This window comes from Gopherus flavomarginatus, chromosome 16 (genome assembly GCF_025201925.1).
Source record: "Gopherus flavomarginatus isolate rGopFla2 chromosome 16, rGopFla2.mat.asm, whole genome shotgun sequence".
Taxonomy (NCBI): Eukaryota; Metazoa; Chordata; order Testudines; family Testudinidae; genus Gopherus; species Gopherus flavomarginatus.
In genome coordinates this window covers 26,861,372-26,882,102 of record NC_066632.1, presented here as the reverse complement: position 1 = coordinate 26,882,102, position 20,731 = coordinate 26,861,372, and the positions used below count along the sequence as shown (strand labels likewise).

General features: G+C 67.3%; 1 protein-coding gene across 1 annotated transcript; it reads right to left on the bottom strand.

Annotated features, from left to right (window-relative positions):
- Positions 1-105: 105 nt before the first annotated feature.
- NCKAP5L (NCK associated protein 5 like) lies at positions 106-19,757 on the bottom strand. The gene is made up of 15 exons (XM_050925614.1): positions 19,716-19,757; positions 17,155-17,211; positions 16,516-16,626; positions 15,576-15,644; positions 15,417-15,455; positions 14,239-14,358; positions 12,120-12,233; positions 8,284-10,844; positions 7,048-7,207; positions 6,861-6,939; positions 6,145-6,456; positions 5,383-5,504; positions 3,430-3,665; positions 1,432-1,610; positions 106-347 (listed from the first exon to the last, which is right to left on the bottom strand). The coding sequence occupies exons 3-15, from the start codon at positions 16,618-16,620 to the stop codon at positions 106-108; spliced, it is 4,338 nt and encodes a 1,445-aa protein (XP_050781571.1). The 5' UTR covers positions 16,621-16,626; positions 17,155-17,211; positions 19,716-19,757.
- Between the last annotated feature and the right edge of the window lie 974 nt (positions 19,758-20,731).

The window sequence follows — 20,731 nt, the reverse complement described above, 5'->3', positions numbered from 1 at the left end:
AACTAATTACCCCCTTGGGCGGCTCCCAGCCAGGCCCAGAGAAGGGGAGGGGGCCAGGGAGAGGGAGCAGTACAGCCACGATGCAGGGTGGGGAAGGGAAATGGCTCAAGCCCAGAGCTCCAGGATTCCCTTCTCCTCCACCATGGCAGGGCTCTGCATTGGGCACCAGGCCCCCATGCTGTGCCCCACGGGCTGGGCAGGAGCAGGGATGCCCCTACAGTCACCAGCCAGCTGGGTCCCCACCTGTACCTGCACCTCATCACGCGTCGTGCAGGCTTGTTGGAAGCTGGCCGGGCTGGGACCCTTCGTCCGCTTCATGCTGGTAGCATCACCACTGGGAGGGAACCCTGCTGGGGCCATGGGAGGGGGAGGCACTTAGTACACAGTCCCCCCCCATGCCAGGAAGAATGGGGGCCAGAAAATGCCACCCCCGCTGCTAACCCTGCCTAGCGAGCGCCTCATCCCCTCAACACAGGCTGGGGGTGGGGATGGGGCAGCCCCTCACCCGGGAAAGCCTGTCCTTCCCCCATCACAGCCCATAGCCCAGCCTGGCTGCTGGAGGGGCACCAGCCCCGAATGCTGGCCCCCAACCCCATGCTCACATCCTGCTGTGCCACCTCTGGGGAGACCCCTCACCACACTGGGGGGGGGGAGGTGTGTGCTCGTCAGAGCTGGCCCTGCGAGGCAGCCGCCAGAGGGGAACTGGGGCATCTGGGAGGAGGGGCCCCCAAGGGCTCATCAGGATTTTGGGGGGAACATCAGAAATCCTCCGACCTACCAAGAGTGGGAGGGGCCCTGGGAGGAGAATGATGCAACTGCCCTGCAACCAGCGCCGCTGGCTCGCGGCTGGCACAAGGGGGTGCCACAGGTTTGTGCCTGGAGCCATGTGGGGGGTGCTGGCACCCTCACCCTCGCCCAGTGCCCCGCCTCCACAGCCCTAGTGCAGCGGGAGGGGGCGCTGTCTGTCCGTCCATCCAGCCCCACAGATCCCCAAGCCATCAGCTCCCTGTGCCATGCCAAGCCGTGCCCTCCACCCTCGGTCACACTCTTCACCTGGGACGCCAGTGACTGCTGATTATAATCATGCCCCTCGGAGGCCCACTGATTTGGGAAAAGTCACCAGCGATTTGCCCACCCACAGCAACCAGCCTATGTCATGCCCCTGCCCCGCACCCCCTCTGACCCCGCCTCCAGCCTTCACCCCACTCAGCTGTGTCCACTGGCATCTGCTCTCCCCTTTCACCCTTCACCATCATCGCTGCCTGCCTGGCGTCTGACCCGGCACCGATGCCAAACAGCCGCTGCACCCCGCTCAGAGGTGGCTGCCTTCCAGTGCTGGGTGAGCAGTGCCCCCGGACAGCGGTCCATCAGTTCGCTGGGCTGGTGACGGATCCTCTCCCTTCGGGGCGTCTCTCTCCTGTGCTCCGGTACCATGGCTGGAATCGCTGACGGCACAGCAGCCCTTCGACGCCTGCATGGTGGCACTGGGCTTCCCACGAGGTGGGCCCAACACCCCCTTCTTCGCCTGCCCTGCGCGTGGGGGGCAGCCCTGGTGGCCAGTCAGCGTCCATGGTACCCGCCCACAGCTCTGAGGAGGAAGGGCCCAGCCCCTGGGGGCGAAGCGGGATGGCCTGACTCTCACCACACCCCATGGGCGCCAGGTCTGGAGCAGGCAGAGAGGATCCGTTAAATTCACACTGAGTCCATCACAGCCCCTGTGCACCGGCGACAAACCCGGCCCCAGCAGGCTCCTCGGCCATTAGGGCCTGGGCTGGCTGCACCCCTCGGGGGGCTGGTTTAACACAGGCCTGGGGGCCAGTGGGACTGACACCCCCCGCCCCTGGGCTGCTCAGGGGCTTGTGAACCCTGGGAAGGCATGTAGGGGTGTGCTGCTCTCAGCTCACTTCCACGGGCATCTGCAACCGCATCCAGCCGAGCTGGCACCGTGCCCTGGGGACTCCTGCCCCGCCTGGCAGGAGCTGCAGGGCCCCGTTCCTGCCCCCCAAGCAGCTGGTGCGTGGGCAGGGAGGGGACAGGAAACCACACATTAATCCAGCCCCGCTCTTAACCTTTTATTGGCAGTTTGAAGGGAGACCAAGGCAGGCAATAAACAGCTGGATCCACAATAACTTAGATAAATAAAACAACGTGGGAGGGCGGTGTCACTGAATAAAAAACCCAACTGGAAGGTGAGAAAGGGAAGGGGGGCTGGGGAGGGGGGGCTGTACACGGCAATAGCACCATTGGAGAGAGCCAGGCGAGGGGCATGCAGCCAGGGGAGGCAGCAGGACCGGGAGCCCGACCCAAACACAGAAGACAAGGGGCGGGAGCAACCGGCCTGGCCCCACGGCAGCTCCAGGACCCAGCTGGGGTCAGCTCATGGGGTCTGCCCCCCAGCACCAGTGGAAAGGAACAGCCCTGCTGGGGAGCAGGCAGGGCTGGGCTAAGAGTGCTTGGCTAGTGGGGGGGGGGGCGGGGGGACCCAACCTGGCACTGAAGGGACAGGGGAGTCGGGGAACACTGTCCCATTCCACGACTCCAGTAACGGGCCAGCTGGAAACCCAGTCTGCGCTCCAGCCACTCACAGCCCTTTTTACTCCCGGGGAGACGGGGGCTTAGGACTCCTGGTTTCTATAGCATTGACTCACGCCGCTCGGCTGCACCCACCTGCCCTCCAGCACAGACCCAGAGCTGGTGCATCAGAGGAAGGCAAATCTCCCTCTTCCCCATAAGGAGCCTGTGGAACTCACTGCCACCAGAGCAAAGCAGGCGTTAAGAAGGGGCTGGACAGTCAATGCAGCAGGAAAAAGAGACCGTCCAGTTACCTGAGAAGGGCACAGCGCCCCCTGCTGTACAGTCTGGTCAGGCCCTAGCCAACAGGGGAGACCCCTCCCCACCGCAGGGTGTCTTGCACCTTCCTCGGCAGCGGCTGGCTCCGGGCCCTGGGGGAGACTGCACCCGAGGGACCCCTGGTCCAATCCAGGCAGGTAATCCCACGCCTGACCCGCACGGGGAGGGCGGTGCAGGAGCCTGGCTCCATGCGGACGTCCCCAGAGCTGAGAGGACAGTGCAGACAGGCCCTGCGATACCAGGAATGAGCCCGGGGCCCTGCCCAATGGCTGGGGGCTGCGTCCAGGGTGAGGCAGCTGCTCCGGCCCCTTGGAAAGGGGTCCGGGGTGGAAGATGTGGTGGTGGCCCCCAGCTGCGGCTCCTCTGTCGGGTGGGGGGGAACGGACGGACTTGGTTTGAGACACCTTGGCAGGATTCTGCGGCCCTGGTGCCAGCAATGGGCTCTGAACGGCCCCAGTGCCAAGCACCCCAGGCTCCTGAGGAGTGGGGGAAGCACGGGGGGGGGCCCAGGCAGCTCTTCCTCCTCCAGCACCAGATGATCCCTCCTCCCACGAAGGGGGGCTCCAGGGCACCCTTTACCCCTGGCTCCCGCAGGAGGAGAGGCTGTCGTACAGCGAGTCACTGAGCGATTCCGAGTTCTCCAGGCCCGGCTGGCTCTGCCCCGTGTCCCTGGACTTCAGCTCCATGCTGCCTTCCTCGCCCACGTCAGAGGCACTGGGCGTCCGGCTGGTGCTGAACGCCTGTGGGGAGGGGGGCGGCAGGCGGGGCCCGTCCGAGGAGGCTCGTTTCCTCTCGGTGGTGCTGTAGGCGGAGCTCTGCAGGGACAGACACAGGCGTGAGAGATCCGTGCGGCAGGGGTCCAAGCCGGGGGGGGGGGGGGGGGGAAGTGAGCTGAAATCAGCGAGGGGAGCCCTGAACTGTCACCTTCCCCCCCAACCCCCGCAGATGCTGCTCGGGGACAGGGAGAACAACCCGGCCGGCTGGGGGGTCCCTGCACGTTGGCACGGCCCTGCCTGCAGCCCTCAGACAGGCCTGGATCGAAGAATTGTGGGGCCTGGGCAGTACGGAAATTGGGGTTCCCCCCTACTGTAAACTGGACAGCAAAGTACCCCCACCCCACCACACACGCACCCCACACAGACCCCAGGATGACCCTTCTACCCCACACCCCCCAGTGCACCTCCCAGCCCATCCTGCACACTGACCCCGAAAGCCCCCTATCGCACATAATCCCCAGCCACCAACCCACACATCCCAGCAGCCCCAACATCCCTTCAGCTCACTGCAGCCTCCCAACATCTCAGCCTCTCCGTCCCCCTGCGCCAAGGCAGCTTCTCCTGGCCCCAGCCCCAGCCCCGCTCCACATGCTCAGCACTCACACGATGCAGCCACTCCTCTGGCATGACGGGGGCGAGGGGGGCAGGGTTGTGCCGCACAGCTGCTGAGTCAGAGGTTTCCCCCCACTCAGGGGCCCGGTGCAAGGGCCCTGAGTGCACGTTGGTTAATCCAGGCTGGTTGCCAAACGGCCCTGCAGCTCCCTGCACGTGTGCATGGCGGTGCCAAGCTGCCATCTGCTCCACACAGACACTGCTGCTCCCATGGCAGCGTGCCCAAGAACCTGGGAATTCTTAGCCCAACTCCCAGCCCTTGTCCCTGCCAGCTGCTGCTGCCTCCACCCCAGAAGTGGCTGCATCTCAGTGGGGCCAAGGGGCCTCCCATAGCAAGTTTCTTTTGGATCCTTTCTCAGGAGAGGAACAGGAGTGAAATTCCATCCCCCATGGCGCTGTGCCCGACGGAGCAGGATCGTGGCCAAATCCTGCCTGTGGCTGGGTGCGCTCTGCACTGTCCAGCACCACTGCACAAGGTCACACAGCGCCCTGGCCGCGTCCAGCCCTGCACAGCTCAATGAACACACCCAGACAGCCTCCCATGGCAACCCAGCCCCCCCACCCCGCCCCCCAGCCCAGCCCAGCCCAGCCCCCCACCGCCCATGGCAACCTAGCCCAGCCCCCCCTCCTCCCCGCCCACCCCCCACTGTAGCCCAGCCCAGCCCAGCCCTCCTCCCCGCCCCAGCTCAGCCCCCTACCCCCCACTGCAGCTCAGCCCCCCTTCCCACCCCCATTGCAGCCCAGCCCAGCCCAGCCCCCCACCTCCCATGGCAGCCCAGCTGTGTGCCAGTGCCCCAGGGGCTGGCCGAGGGGCCTGGCAGGGGAGGGTTAAGACATTGGGAACATCCCAGGCTCCTCCTGGCTGCCCACCCCGGCACCCAGCGGACAGCCCCTCCTCCCGACCCCGGCACAGCTGGGCCAAGACCCTCGGTGCCCACAGCTCCTACCAGCCTGTCTCGCCACCAGAGAGCAGCCAGGTCTCAGCGCAGCCACCCCCAGTGCGGTAATGCTTCGGGGAAGCAGGGACCACTGTGTTCCTGGGGCGAGGCCGTGGGTCCAAAGGGCAGGACAGCGCTGCCCACGCCGACCAACCCTCAGGACTCTCGTGCCCAGCGCCCCGCCCCCGCCCCGGGGGGCTCCTTACCCCCAGGTCCCGGGCCGTGCACAGGAAGGGGTCCATGGAGCCGCCGCAAGCCTTGGAGTTGGGGAAGGTCCAGTTCTTGCTCTGCTGCACTCGCCGCGCTCGGCCGGGTTCCAGGCGGGGGTCTGGCACCAGGAGGAAGGCAGTGGAGAGTTAGCAGAGGGCAACTCCCCTATACCCCACGGGGTCAAGCTGGGATGCAGCCCAGCCCCAAGCGAAGGTGGGCAGGACGGACTGGGGTGAGGGTTGGGGTCGCTCCAGTCCTGTCCTAGCACCCCCCTCCCAGGCCCCCGGCCCCTGGTGGGCAGCTCAGCGCAGGGCGGGATGGGTTGTGGGTGTTAAACCCTCTGGTAGAGGGGAAAATGGGCAGGGTCCGGCCCAGGTGGCGCGGGAGACACACAGGCAAGGAGGTTACCTGCCCGTCCCCGGCACAAAGCCTGGCCCTCCAAGGGCTCCGCCATGGCCAAGCTGGGGGGTGCGCCACACCTTCTCAGGGGTCTCCTCACATCCTCCAAGGAAGGGTCCATTTCCCACTGGCCATTCCAGATCCCGCCTCAGGACTCAGTGGGAGCGAGTCGCCTGGGGAGGGCGTTTCCTGGGGCAGCCGGGAGTGAACAGTGGGGCTGGAGGTCCCAGCAGGGTGTCTGGAACCAGCGCGGGTCTCCATTGGCATTACTGGTGCGAGCGTGTCTCCCCCTCACGCTCCTAGCTCACTGGGCCCAGCGTAAGCCCCCTCCCTACGCCGTGGGTCACCTGGGTCCAGACCTTCAGGGCAGACTCTGTGGCCGCGCAGGCTCGGGGGCGGCTCCGCGCTGGCCAGTACTCCATGGAACGCAGGCATGCTCTGGTGCTTGCCGGGTGCCAGAACATCCTCCGTGCTGGGCACTTCCCTCTCCAGCGTGCGGGCCTTCCGGGGGACTCTGGTGTCGCCGGGGGGCCGCCCCGGGGCAAGGCTGGGCAGCAGGTCCAGGCTGGGTTTCAGCTTGGGGAGGTTTTTACTGGGAGCACCACTGCAGTAGTCGGGGGGAGGGAAGGTGCCAATGCCGCTGTCCAGGGTCCGTGTCAGGGAGCCACACGCTGTGAGCAACAAGGCCAAGGTAGAGTCAGTGGGCCGGGCTAGCCCAGATGGGCCTCCTGGAGTCCCTCCCCGCAGCCCATCTCAGAGCACAAGTCCCTGGCTGAGTCCTGTCTATAGCCCCGCCCACCATCAACTGCCACGCCCCCTCCTGCCTCCAAGCCCCGCCCACCACTGGCAGGCCACACCCCCACCCAGAGTTGGGAACCAAACCCAGGCGTCCAGACCCCCAAATTCCCAATCACTAGACCCCCTGCCTCCCAAACCACCCACTCGGCCACAGTCTGCACCGATAACTAGCCTGGCCCAACCCAGAGTTTGTGCCGCTGAGCCAGGAGGCTCCAGGGCTCGGTACAGATCGGAACCGCGACCGCACGTGGCATCGGGCAGCCTCCTGTGGGGTCACCTGTGAAGTGCTGGGAGTTCACTGACTCGGCCAGGCTGTCGTCCGACCGGATTTCCTCCCGGAGCTTTGAGTCTGGGTCCTTCAAAGGAAAGGAGATGAGAGAGACGGATAAACACAGCGCCTGGGGTTACCCTCCCCTCTGCCTGGCACAGAGCCCAGCCATGGCCAGGCTGGGGGCGCTTCCCACCTTCTCGGGGGTCTCCTCACAGCTCCGCAGGTGGCCAACGATGCCATTCCGTGGGGGCCGGAAGAGCCTGGGGTCTTTGGCGTCATGCGAGACCCTCTGGAAATCCCGGAGCTCCCTCTTCTGCTCCAGCCGGCTCTCGTAAGATTCCTTCCCATCCACCCTGCAGAGATGAGGATGTGAGCTGCCAGGGGGCCGACAGGACAGCCGACTGGACCCCTCGAGCCAGTGGGGCAGAGCCCCTTCCTACAGGCATACACAGCTCTCCCTGGTCTGGGCTCAGGACGACTGGCCCTGAATGAAAACCTCCCCCCTCTGTCATGCTCAGCACGTCTGAGCCTGGTGCGTGATCCCCATTGACAAAGGCAGAAACTGAGTCACAGAGAGGGCTCAGGGAGTCTCTGCCAAGGCTGGGAATTGGAGCCAGGAGCCTTGAGCCCCCACCCCTGCCCTAACCCACTAGACCCCACTCCTCTCCCAGAAATAGAAATAGGACCCAGGAGCCCTGACCCCCCAGCCCCTCTCCCCTGCTCTAACCACTGGACCCCACTCCCCTCCCAGAGCCAGGAATAAGATCCAGGAGCCCTGACCCCCAGCCCCCTTGCTCTAATCACTGGACCCCACTCCCCTCCCAGAGCCAGGAATAGAACCCAGGAGCCCTGACCCCCAGCCCCTCTCCCCTGCTCTAACCACTGGACCCCACTCCCCTCCCAGAGCCAGGAATAGGACCCAGAAGCCTGGACCTCCAGCCCCCCCACTCTAACTACTAGACCCTGCTCCCCTCCCAGAGCCAGGGAGAGAACCCAGGAGTCCTGGCGCCCAGCACGCTGCCTAGACACACACACTTCTGTCTCCACCCCTGCTGGCATCCTCTCCTCCTGCCCCCCAGCCCCCCCTGCTCTAACCACTGGACCCCACTCCCGTCCCAGAGCCAGGGAGAGAACCCAGGAGTCCTGGCGCCCAGCCCCCCTGCTCTAACCACTAGACACCACTCCCCTCTCAGAGCCAGAGAGAGAACCCAGGAGTCCTGGCGCCCAGCACGCTGCCTAGACACACACGTTTCCACCCCTGCTGGCATCCTCTCCCCCTGCCCCCCAGCTGCCCCTGCTCTAACCACTGGACCCCACTCCCCTCCCGGAGCCAGGGAGAGAACCCAGGAGTCCTGGCACCCAGCACGCTGCCTAGACACACACACACAGCCCTGCTGGCATCCTGTCCCCCCGCCTCCCAGCCCAGTACCTGTTCAGCAGCTGCTGCATGAAGTCTTCAGCCGTCACCTCCTGGTACATGACCTGGAGCTGGTTCTGCGTCTGCTCCATGAGGATGCCACAGGTGTGGGGCCGGCCCTTCTCCAGCGCCAGCCCGCTGATGAAGGCCTTTTCCGCCTCCAGCGCCTTGCGCAGGTCCTCCGCCTTCTCCATCAGCTTGGAGATGTTGAGGCTCTCTGCCTCCAGCTTGCAGGCCGCCACCTTCCCCTCCCGGCGCAGCGGTGAGGCGCCCCCGCCCCACTGGAGCCCCTCGGGCCGCCGGCTCAGGGCAGGCAGCTTGCTCCGGCGCAGCCCGAACCAGCTGGCGATGCCACTGGAGTTCTTTGGCTTCCCCTCGCCCGCCAGCCCCTTGTCCTGGCCCTGCCGGCGCAGCACATTCTCCTCAATGCCCTTCATCACCTTCTCCTCGATGGCCGAGTGCAGCACGGGGCCGACCGCGGGCAGCGCTCGGCCAGGCAGGGGCAGGGCCCTGGCACAGTCTGGGGGCTTGCGGCCCGCGCTGGGCGGCGGCGTGAGGGGCAGCTTGGGGCCACCGGGCCTTGGCTCCTCTGCAGGCGGGCGGGGAGCCCCAGCCTTGGCCGGCACCTTGATGGGAGATTTGGAGGGCAGCTTGGTGGGGCTCCCATGGGGGCTCTTGGCGCCCTTGGCCGGGGGCACCGGAGGGGCTTTAGGGGGGTTCCTGGGGCCCATGGGGGTCCCTGCTGGGCACAGCGACCCCGGCTGGCGAGCTTTAGCGGCGTAGTGCTTTGAGGAGCAGGTCTCAGCCTCCAGCCGGGAGCCCACCGAGCCAGAGGAGTAGCACCGCCCGGCGGGCTCCCCGCTGTGGCACTGCTCCTGGTGTTTGAGGCTCCCGCCTGCGCCTGGCCGCAGCTGTGCCCTGGCCTCCAGCGCCTCCTCGCAGAGCTGGCCTGGTGCCCTGGCCATCCCAGGGCAGCTGTTTCTCTCCAGGCCCAGCGCCTCCTTCCGCTCCCTGGCCTCAGCACTCTTCAGCTTCCCCAGCGCTGACAGACGCTCCTTAAACGGCGGGTGTCCCGGCTCCAGCTGCTTCTTCCCAGCACTATTCCTAGGCCGCCTGGGCCCGGCGGAGCCCCCGGCATTTCTGTGGGCGGCCGGCGGGGACTCAGCGCCGCGCTCCCGGCCCTCCTTGGCAGGGGCGTAGGGGCACAACTCCGGCGGGCAGTGCGGGGCGTCTGGCCTGACGCCTCGTGACGGGGTGGAGTGGGAGCCCTTGGGCCGCTCCAGTGGGGAGGCCAGGCCGCCCACCGACAGCTCCGAGACATTCTCGTAGTCATGGGGCTCCGGGAAGTGCACGGCGGCCTCGGCCGTCCCGGGGGCCAGGTGTCTGCCAGCCTTGGGGGAGCCCTGGCCGCCAGCCCCAGGGGGCAGGGGGAAGGCGGGCACCGCGGGCCCCTCGGGGGAGGCCCTGCGGCTGAGCACGGGCGAGGGGCACGGCTCGTAGTTGTTGCTGCGGCAGGGGATCCTGGAGCTCCGGGTGAGCTGGGGGCTCAGGCGCAGAGGGTTGGGGCCATGGGGCTTCTCCCCGGGCGTGGGCATCTTCAGGAACTTTACCATCTTGGAGGGGGAGGGCAGGGGAAGTGCCCCAGTGCCTGGGGACGCGGAGCCCGGCTGCAGCTTGGGCTTGCCCTGAGCCGAGGTCTGGCCGGAGCCCTTGGCACTCTTCTCGGGGGGCTCGGCTCCGGAGAGGCAGAGGCTGATGTAGGCCTGGCGCTCCAAGGCCGGCTCCAGGAAGGGCCCCAGGTCCTGGCTGCCGACGGCTGTGCCGAAAGCTGGCTTGTCTGCGCTGCCCTGGGCCGGGTCTGATGCTGGCTTCGTGGGCTGGCACTTGCCCATGACCGAGAGGCCGGTGAGCATGTCCTGGCTCAGGGCCTTGGCCAGCACCCCTGGCTTGGGGTCCAGCGCTCCTGGGGGCCCCTCCGGCCGCTGGGCAGCGGCTGGCTCCCCGTTGAGCGGGCAGCCCTGCTTCAGGAAGTGCTGCAGGTAGCACTCCGTCTCCTCCAACAGCAGGCCCAAGTCCAGCTTCTTCTCAGGCAAAGCGCTCAGCAGGGCCTCACCCGGGGGGCCCAGCTCCCCCGTCTCGTCGGAGGAGGAGGAGGAGCTGCCCTCACTCTTCTGCTGGGAGCACAGTGGGGGGAGCAGCTGGGGGAGCCCCCCCTCAGCCTCCAGGGCCCCCCCCTCCTCGCCCTTCCACTTCAGCACCTCCTCCAGGCCATTCTGTGCTCGCAGCAGGCAGGACGGCCACAACTCATGGGGGGTGGTCAGGGGCTCGGCCGGGGGTCCCTCCCCATTCACCGGTGACTCCGGCTGGCTCCGGCTGTCTGCTAGAACCGGCTGAAATTTGTGGGAGCCGGGCTCAGCGGGGGACTGGTGGGGGTCCCTCCAGGGAGACAGCGGGCAGGGTGAGGGGCCCAGCAGGGGGTCCGTCTCCTCCAATTTCCGCAGCACCTCCAGGATCTGTGCTTTCTTCTTGAAGAACGGAGACAACGCCTCCATGGACTGAGAGCTGTACCCCAACTGGGGAGAGGGGCAGGAGAGGCTGTGAGATGCCTGGGGCCTGGCTCCCAGCTACGCCAAGGCCCCTCGATAATCCAGACCCCAGCCTGGACAGCGGCAGGGCCGGAGCACGCTGCACCGTGGCCGTTTGCTGCTTCCCGGGGCAGCCAACCGGGGTAGGCTCAGGGTCCTGGGGCCCCCCTTGGTTCCAAGGCTCAGCCAGACAGTGGGGATGGGGTGGCTAGTGGGAGTCCAGGTTGTTGGGGGTGGGAAGCCCCTTTGCTCTAGGTACTGTGGAAGGGCAGCGGGCTGGCTCGCCCTGCCGCAGGCTGGGCTTGGGGGGAAAGGGGACAGCCAGCCAGGGGGGAGCTTGATCCTCACAGGAGTGACCCACATACGCCAGCCCGCCTCCCCACTTGGCAGCAGGCAGCCTGGGCACTGCTGGGATAGGAGCATGGCAGGTACCATGGCACTACTGCTGGGGGGATGTGCCCTGGGATCACCCCTCCCCACATCCTCAGCAGCCCCCCCTCCGAGACCCTCCCCTGAGGGAATCAGAGCTGTTCTGTCAGGCCCGGTGCAGTGGGGGGCGCCCAGCCTCGGTTCTGCTCCCGGGGGGTGCAGGGAAGCAGTGGGGAGTCTGAGGCTGTGTGCGGGGGTGGGCACTGGGGACCCAAAGATAGACCCCGTCCTCGATCAGGAGAAGCCGCCACTGAGCTTCAGCCCGAAGTGCTGCCCTGGGAAACTGACATCTCTGCACCTTCCCGAGGCCATGGGTGGGCAGGAGACACCCCCCCCCCCCGAATTCTGCTAATGCCAGGGAACATCTCCCCACACAGTGCACAGGTGGGGAAACTGAGGCACTAGAGGGGATGCAACCTGCCTGAGGTCCCCCAACATTATCTGTGGCAAAGCCTGGCACAGCACCCAGGAGTCCTGGCTCCCAGGGCCCTGCTGCACTTGGGCCCAGCTCCAGGGAAATAAAAGGGGGAGAAGAGGATGGCTGCTTCTGCAGGGGGCTCTAGGTCTGGGGCAGCCACATGCCTTCAAGGGCCCCGCTCACCCTGCCCAGGCAGCGCCCGTCCTGCCACTACCCCAAGCTAGTGGCTGGAGCCTGTTCACCTGGCACCCCTCCCTGCAGCTCCCCATGTCCTGCAACGGAACCCACGTCCCTGCCCAGGGGGGCTCGGGCCCGGCGAGGACAGCAGCTGCCCCCCAACGCCCCTCTCCTGGTCTATGGGCCAAGAGCAGCTGGGAGCTGGGCTGGGTGGGGAGCCAAGGGGGCGCGGCACATACCTCCCTCGGCAGGGCGCAGCGTCCCAGGGGCAGCGAGGGGGCCAGCTTCTCCGCTGAGCCCAACTGGAGACTGGCCGGGGGGCTGCACACAACGGACACCGGGTGCAGGGCCAGCTGGGGACGAAAGCAGGGCAGTGAGGGGCAGAGACGACACAGGAGCAGAAGGGGAGGGAGTTGGGGGCTGGCGGGTTTCTCCCTCCCTGTGTCTGACACCAGGCAGCAGGAGCTGCGGAGGAGAAGGCTCGCAGGCAGGAGGAAGATTCCAGCGGGATTGTGGAACCCACAGGGAGCTGGCCAAGGCATGGGGAGATCAGGCGACGAGGAGCCATCGGGGGGGCCCAGCTGTGGCTGAGAGGTGGCTAAGAGCAATCACTGGAGGGGGGGCAGGAGCCCCGGGGCATTTGTGTCTCTCGTCATGACCCCGGCTATTGCTGTTCATAAGGGCTAATCTCCTGGAGTTCAGCAGTGGACAGGGGGCTGGGGGAGGAAATGGGGTGGCCAGGAAGCGGGGGGGGGGGGGACGAGGACAGACCGGGCGGTGGGGAGGGAGGAAGGGGGGGACAAGGCTAGACCAGGAGGCAGGGAGGGAGGGAGGGCGGCAGACGAGACTGGACCGGGCGGCAGGGGGTATGACGGGGAGACAAGGCTGGACCGGGCAGCGGGGAAGGAGGGAGGGGGGACGAGGCCGGACTGGGCGGCGGGGAAGGAGGGAGGGGGGACGAGGGTGGACCGGGCAGCAGGGGGGGCGGTGGCTGTGGCCAGACCGGGCAGCGGGGAAGGAGGGAGGAGGGATGAGGCTGGACTGGGCAGTGGTGAGGGGGGGTGGACGAGGACAGACCGCGTGGCGGGGAAGGAGGGAGGAGGGACAAGGCTGGACTGGGCAGTGGTGGGGGGGGTGGACGAGGCCAGACCAGGTGGCGGGGAAGGAGGGACGAGGCTGGACCGGGCAGTTGGGGGGTGGGGGGTGGACGAGGCCAGACCGGGCGGCGAGGGAGGAGGGACGAGGCTGGACTGGGCAGCAAGGGGGGCGGGTGGCAGTGGCCGGACTGGGTGGCGGGGAAGGAGGGAGCAGGGACGAGGCTGGACTGGGCAGTGGTGGGGTGGTGGCTGTGGCCAGACCGGGCGGCGGGGAAGGAGGGAGGGGGAACGATGCGGGACTGGGCAGCAGGGGGGACAGACGAGGCCAGACGGGGCAGTGGTGGGGTGGACGAGGCCGGACCAGGCGGCGGGGAAGGAGGGAGGAGGGACGAGGCTGGACTGGGCAGTGGTGGGGGGGGTGGACGAGGCCAGACCAGGTGGCGGGGAAGGAGGGACGAGGCTGGACCGGGCAGTTGGGGGGTGGGGGGTGGACGAGGCCAGACCGGGCGGCGAGGGAGGAGGGACGAGGCTGGACTGGGCAGCAAGGGGGGCGGTGGCAGTGGCCGGACCGGGTGGCGGGGAAGGAGGGAGCAGGGACGAGGCTGGACTGGGCAGTGGTGGGGTGGTGGCTGTGGCCAGACCGGGCGGCGGGGAAGGAGGGAGGGGGAACGATGCGGGACTGGGCAGCAGGGGGGACAGACGAGGCCAGACGGGGCAGTGGTGGGGTGGACGAGGCCGGACCAGGCGGCGGGGAAGGAGGGAGGAGGGACGAGGCTGGACTGGGCAGTGGTGGTGGGGGGGGTGGACGAGGCCAGACCGGGCGGCGGGGAAGGAGGGAGGAGAGACGAGGCTGGACTGGGCAGTGGTGGTGGGGGGGGTGGACGAGGCCAGACCGGGTGGCGGGGAAGGAGGGAGGAGAGACGAGGCTGGACTGGGCAGTGGGGGGGCGGTGGACGAGGCCAGACCGGGCGGCGGGGAAGGAGGGAGGAGGAACGAGCCTGCACCGGGCAGTGGTGGGGGCGGTGGCTGTGGCCGGACCGGGCGGCGGGGAAGGAGGGAGGAGGGACGAGGCTGGACTGGGCAGTGGTGGGGCGGACGAGGCCAGACCAGGTGGCAGGCAGGAGAGGGAGGGGGGTGGACGAGGCTGGACCAGGCACCGAGGAAGGAGGGAGGGGGAACGATACCGGATCGGGCAGCAGGGCGGCGGACGAGGCCGGACGGGGCAGTGGGGAGGGCGGGGGGGTGGGGGCTGCAGCCGGACCTGGGGCAGAGAGCCGGTTGTCAGCTGCACCTTCTGCTGGAAGAGGTCGCTCAGGGTCTGGTTCTGGCGCTCCAGGTCGAAGACCCTTTTCTGCAGCTTGAGGCACTCCTGGCGCAGGTCCTGCCGGCCCCGGGGCAAAGCAGAGTCTGTGGCAGCGTCCCAGGGGGTAGGGCTTGGCCCTGCACTCAGAGCCAGGCGCTGGGCCCCCCTCCCCATAGGGTGCAGCCCCCACCCACACAGCCAGGCAGGGGGCTGCCAGGGTCCCCCAAAGCCGCCCTCCAGCCCTCTCCTCTGCCCACCGATCCCCACCTGCGGGGCCTGGCCAAGCTGAGAGATGCGGCCCCGTGTCCCCACACGCCACAGAGTGGCAGCCGGGTGCTGAGGCCTCCAGCGCCAACTGGGCTACAGCTCGCGCTTGAAAGGTGGCCTCCTGGGTTCCAGTCCCAGCTTGGGGGGGGGGAGGCCGAGTGGGGGGGCAGGACTCCGGGGTTCCAATCCCAGCTTGGGGGGGCAGGACTCCGGGGTTCCAGTCCCAGCCTGGGGGGAGGACGGGGGGGCTGAGTGGGGAGGCAGGATTCCTGGGTTCCAGTTTCAGCTCTGGGGGGGTGGCTGAGTGGGGGGGCAGGACTTTGGGATTCCAGTCCCAACTCCAGTGAGAGGATTGGGGGTGGGGCAGGACTCCTGGGTTCCAGTCCCAGCTGTCGTGGGGGTGGATGAGTGGGGGGGCAGGACTTTGGGGTTCCAGTCCCAGCCCTGGTGGGGGGGAGGCCGAGCAGGGGGGCAGGACTCCTTGGTTCCAGTCCCAGCTCTGGTGGGGGGGAGGCTGAGTGGGGGGGCAGGACTCCTGGGTTCCAGTCCCAGCTCTGGAGGGGGGACTGGGGGGGGGAGCAGGACTCCGGGGTTCCAGCTCTGGAGGGGGGGGCTGACTGGGAAGGGAGCCTGTGCTGTGCAGTGCTGTGGTTGGGGGGGACAGGACTCCTGGGTTCTGTGCAGCTAGGCTAGGGAACACACCTGGTGGCGCAGCGGGCAAAGCGCTGGGCACCACGCCCATCCCCCACCCTTGGGGGCGAAGGTTGGCTGTGCTCCCCCAGTAAGGAGAGCCCAAGGGGGGGAGCTGTGCTCCCCCGGGAGGGGGGGGGCTGTGCTCCCCCAGGATGGAGGTCCCGGTACTCACTCACCTTCTGGTTGAGCAGAGCCTGCACCACGTGGTTGGCAACCTGGAAAACAAAGCAGTCACGTGACAGCGGGGGGGGGGAGCAGCAAACGATCCCCCCCCCCCCGGCCAGTGCAGCCCAGCGAGGGCCCCAGCCAGGCAAGCGGCCCCAGGGGCAGGTTACCTCGTCCAGGCAGCGCTCATAGGACTCCCTCTGGTTTTCGTTGGCCTGAGCCAGGGCCGAGTTTTCCGCCTGTGCCAAAGGAAAGAGCAGCAGGTCAGGGGTCCAGCTCCTCTGACCACCCAAAACCCTGGCCCAGAGCCGGGCGCCAGGACTCCTGGGTTCTGTGTCCCGCTCTGGGAGGGGAGTGGGGACTGGTGGGGTAGAGCTGGGGAGGCTGGGAGCCAGGATTTCAGGTTTCTCTCCCCGGCACTGGGAGGGGAGTAGGGGCTGGTGGGTTAGAGCGGGGGGGGGGGGCCAACAGGCAGGACTCCTGGGTTCTCTCCCTGGCTCTGGGAGGGGAGTGGGATCTAGTGGTTAGAGCAGGGGGAGCTGGGAGCCAGGACTCCTGGGTTCTCTCCTGGCTTGGGGATGGGAGTGGGGTCTGGTGGGTTAGAGCAGGGGGGGGCTGGGAGCGAAGACTCCTGGGTTCTCTCCCTGTCTCTGGGAGGGGAGTAGGGGCTAGTGATTAGAGCGGGGGGGCTGGGAGCCAGGACTCCTGGGTTTTCTCCTGGCACGGGGAGGGGAGTGGGGGCTGGTGGGTTAGAGCAGGGGGGCTGGGAGCCAGGACTCCCAGGTCATTTCCTCTGCTACAGATACACTGTATGACTTTGGGCAAGTCCCTGGCCTCTCTCTGCCCCAGCTGCCGCGGGGCTCTGGGAGTGCCTGGGAAGCTGCCTTGGACTGCGGCTGCGAGGGGAAGGCGGGGCGCTGTCCTTGGAACAAACCTTGCAGCAGGGAGCCTCTCGGCTCAGAGCTCACCAGCACTGACCCAGCCGGGCCACCCCTCCCCATGGGAGTCCTATGTGCCCAGAGCGCCCAGTGCTGGGGAGAGCGCTGCTGGGGGGGGCAGCGCCCTCCCTCTGGCCCCAGGGACACAGTGGGGTGGGGGCTCCCTCCACACCTCCAGCTCCCGCAGTCTCTGCAGCAGCTCCTGGCTCGTTCCCGGCTCGCTGCCGCCCTCCTCTGGCTTCATGTCTCCCCGGCCCTCGGCCACAGCTTTTGACATCAAGCCCTGCAGCACAAAGCAAGAGGCCAGTGAGTGTCAGGCCAGGCACCCCCCAGTGGTGCAGCCCCTTTGGGGGAGCTGCAGGGCAGCCCGCTCCTTCTCCCAGCATCCAGGATGGGCCCGCTTGGGGCAGCCGCCCCCAGGCACCTGCACCAGGCTCGCCTCTGGGACCAACCCTAGCCCCCAGCAGACTCCCCTGCTCAGCGTCTGGCCCAGGCCAGAAGGGAGTCTGGGCTGCGGGAAGGCAGGAGCCAGGGGGAGTCACTCCAGAACACAGAGGCTCCTGCAAAGGAGGGTAAATGAATGCACAGGCGGGCGAAGGACGGTGTGTACACACACACGTGCAAAGGAGGGAGTGTACAGGTATGCACGTGTGAAGGAGGGTGTGCACACACACATGCAAAGGAGGGGGTGCACAGGCGTGCACGTGCAGACTGTACACACATGTGCAAAGGAAAGAGTGCACAGGTGTGCATGTGCGAAGGAGGGCGTGTACACACGTGCAAAGGAGGGGGGAGTTCTCTCTCTACTTACCTCGTTCCAGGGGCCCGACCCCAGACCCAGCAGCACCTTCCAGCCTTCCCTTGTCACCTGCAAGGGGATAAACCCAGCAATGAGACTGGCCCCCCAGCTCTGCCTCTCCAGACCCCCACACCGAGAAGGGCGACGGGGCCAGACCAAAGAGCCTGGAAGGCGGCAGGAGGGCGGGCTCCCCAAATCCCCAGGTGGTCGAGAACACCAGCCCCGGGCAGGTTGCCAGGGAAGAGACTGACAAAGGAACGTCCTTGCAGATCCAATTGGACCTTGAAGGCCTCTGGAGTCAGGCACCATTAGCCGATGCCCTCCCCACCCCAGAGCGGGCTGCAGCTCATACCCTGGGTGCTCGAGTTGACTCCAGTCGCCTCCCCAGGGGAAATGTTGCCGGACAGAACCCCAGGAAACCATCACTCAGAGGAAAGCACGGTGCTGGGGGGGACCCCACCATTGGGAGGAAGCGCTCGCACCTTCACCCCAATCAAACAGCCTTTCCCCTTGGCCAGCCTGCGAACAGCCCCCTCACCAAGGGACCAAACCCACTGTCTGCATCCTCCCTCCCCAGGACCAGACACTGCCCAGAGCCCAGTGCCCAAAGGCTCCTCTAAGAGCAGCCAGCAGAAGGCACTCGAGTAGCATTGACCCTTCCCCCTTGCCGTCCAACCCCGTCCTCTGCACCCGACCAGGGGCATCGCCTCCCCGAGCCACCTGAAGGCCTGGGAGCGAACCCTCCTCAGAGAGCCCTCCATGCTAGCCACAGAGGCAGGGCGATCGAGCCATGGGGGGAGCCAGGACACCTGGGTTCCATTCCCAACACCGCCAGACTCTCCTGTGTAAGTTGCATCACTGTGCCTCAGTTTCCCCACGCATACAGTGCGTCTGATAACAGCTGCCGACCTCCCACTGCAGCCTGGTTCCCAGGAGACTGTGTGGCCTGGCTCAGGGGCTGGAGGAGCTCAGAGGAAAGGCACCAAAACGGGGCCAGCTACTGGAGGGACAGGCCCTGCTTGTCTCACAGAGCCCTTCCTGCTCCCCTGCCCCTGCCCCAGCCCCTCCTAAAGGCCCCTGGAGTTGCGCCAGTTCCACCGGCTGGCCCGTCTCACACACACACGGCCCGGCACTGCTCCCCGGCACCGGGGCCTGCGGACAGGTCTGTGCCAAGAGCGGCACCGTCGCATCCCGGCATTGGTGCCAGTTGGCCCGGCGGGCGCTGGGAGCCGCCCAGGGACAGGGCTGCCTGGGGCCGGCAGGGAAGTGGGCAGGTGGCACCAATGGCTCCGGCCTCACAGCAGCATCTTGGGGGTGAGAGTAAACGAGCAGGGGCCTGGAATGGATTCAATCCTGCTACGAATCCTGCCCCCCCGCGGGAGGGGCTGGGGCAAGGGGCCCCTGAGCGAGGCAGAATCGCTGGCTTCAAGCGTCAGCAAAGATGTTCCCCTGGGGGGTGACATCCCCCCGCAGGTAGACACAGACACAACGTCCCTTGCACCCAGACCCCCAGCCCACCCCTGGCACAGCACCATGCTCCCAGGGACCCTAGCAAACCCCCTAGAGCCAGCAGCCCCCAACCCCGTCACCCCCACAGGCGGCCTCGGCAGGGCACAACATGTAAACACGAGGTTCCCCCACCCAGGGAGCTTACAACAATGGGCACCACAAGCCAAACACCCCCAGACCTCCCCCTGACACACACCCTGGCAGCCCCCATCTCCCCCAAACCTCTGCAATACACACACCACAGCAGCCCCCCGACACCCCATATCTCCTCCAAACCTCCCCCTAACACAAAACAGCAGCCCCCCGACACCCCATATCTCCCCTAAACCTCCACCCAACACACACCACAGCAGCCCCTAGACACCCCATATCTCCCCTAAACCTCCCGCAACACACACACCACAGCAGCCCCCGACACCCCATATCTCCCCTAAGCCTCCACCCAACACACACCACAGCAGCCCCTAGACACCCCATATCTCTCCTAAACCTCCCCCAACACACACACCACAGCAGCCCCCCGACACCCCATATCTCCTCCAAACCTCCCCCCAACAACACAAAACAGCAGCCCCCCGACACCCCATATCTCCCCTAAACCTCCCCCAACACACACACAGCAGCCCCCGACACCCCATATCTCCCCTAAACCTCCACCCAACACACACCACAGCAGCCCCTAGACACCCCATATCTCCTCCAAACCTCCCCCCAACAACACAAAACAGCAGCCCCGACACCCCATATCTCCCCTAAACCTCCCCCAATACACACACCACAGCAGCCCCCTGACACCCCATATCTCCCCTAAACCTCCTGCCAACGCACACACCACAGCGGCCACCCAGACGCCCCACATCTCCCCTAAACCTCCCGCCAGCACACACACCACAGCATCCCCTAGACACCCCATAAGCCCCCAAACCTCCCCCCAAACACCCCATATCTCCCCCAATCTCCCCAACACACACACAACAGCCCCCCCGACACCCCATATCTCCCCCCAACCCACACACCACGGCAGCCCCCACCCGATTCCTCGGCCCCGCCGCCCCCCCACGCACCCAGGCCGGGCCGGGCTGTGGGGCGCCCCCGGCGGCCGCTGCTCCGTGCGGGGCCCCCCAGCGCCGCGGGTCCGGCTCCCCAGCATCCTCCCCGGCCGCTCCCGCGGCGGCGGCTCCCGGGCCGGACCCGCTATTGTTGGCGAAGAGGCGGCGCTGCTGCTGCTCCAGCCTCGGCTGCTCCCCCGGGCCTGCGGCTCCGCCTTCCCCGCCGCTACCGGGGAGGAGCCCGGGTCCCGCCCGCCCCGAGCCTGGGGACCCCCAAACTGGGACCGCACCCCAGGAGGCTGGGGAAGGGGACCCGGCCCGGGACCCCCAAACTGGGACCGCCCCCCACGAGCCTGGGGAAGGGGACCCGGCCCGGGACCCCCAAACTGGGACCGCACCCCACGAGCCTGGGGAAGGGGACCCGGCCCGGGACCCCCAAACTGGGACCGCACCCCAGGAGGCTGGGGAAGGAGACCCGGCCTGGGACCCCCAAACTGGGACCGCCCCCCACGAGCCTGGGGAAGGGGACCCGGCCCGGGACCCCCAAACTGGGACCGCCCCCCACGAGCCTGGGGAAGGGGACCCGGCCTGGGACCCCCAAACTGGGACCGCACCCCAGGAGCCTGGGGAAGGGGACCCGGCCCGGGACCCCCAAACTGGGACCGCACCCCAGGAGCCTGGGGAAGGGGACCCGGCCCGGGACCCTTAAACTGGAACCGCCCCCCACGAGCCTGGGGAAGGAGGTCCCCCCAAACAGGGACCCCCGCCAGCCTGGGGAAGGGGACCCAGCCCGGCCCCCCCAAACTGGGACTTCCCTCCTCCACAAGCCTGGGGACAAGAGACCCACTGGGACCCCCAAGCCTGGGGGAAGGGGGACCCCTTCAAACTAGGAGGAGGGGGGAGGAAGAGCCTCCCAAACAAGCTCCTCCAGCCCAGCCCCCAACCACCTCCTCCCATCGTGGGGGAGGGGACCCCAAACTGCTCCCTCAGCTCAATTCCCTTGGATCATGGCAGGGAGGGACCCCCCAAGG

Bases quoted from the DNA above. Each gene is read 5' to 3' on its own strand.
- NCKAP5L (XM_050925614.1), bottom strand. From the start codon at position 16,620: ATGTCAAAAGCTGTGGCCGAGGGCCGGGGAGACATGAAGCCAGAGGAG. The intron at 5,505-6,144 runs GTCTGGACCCAG...TCCTGGTGCCAG, and splicing joins CCACAGAGTCTGCCCTGAAG to ACCCCCGCCTGGAACCCGGC. The intron at 1,611-3,429 runs GTAAAGGGTGCC...CTTCGCCCCCAG, and splicing joins TCCTCCTGCGGGAGCCAGGG to GGGCTGGGCCCTTCCTCCTC.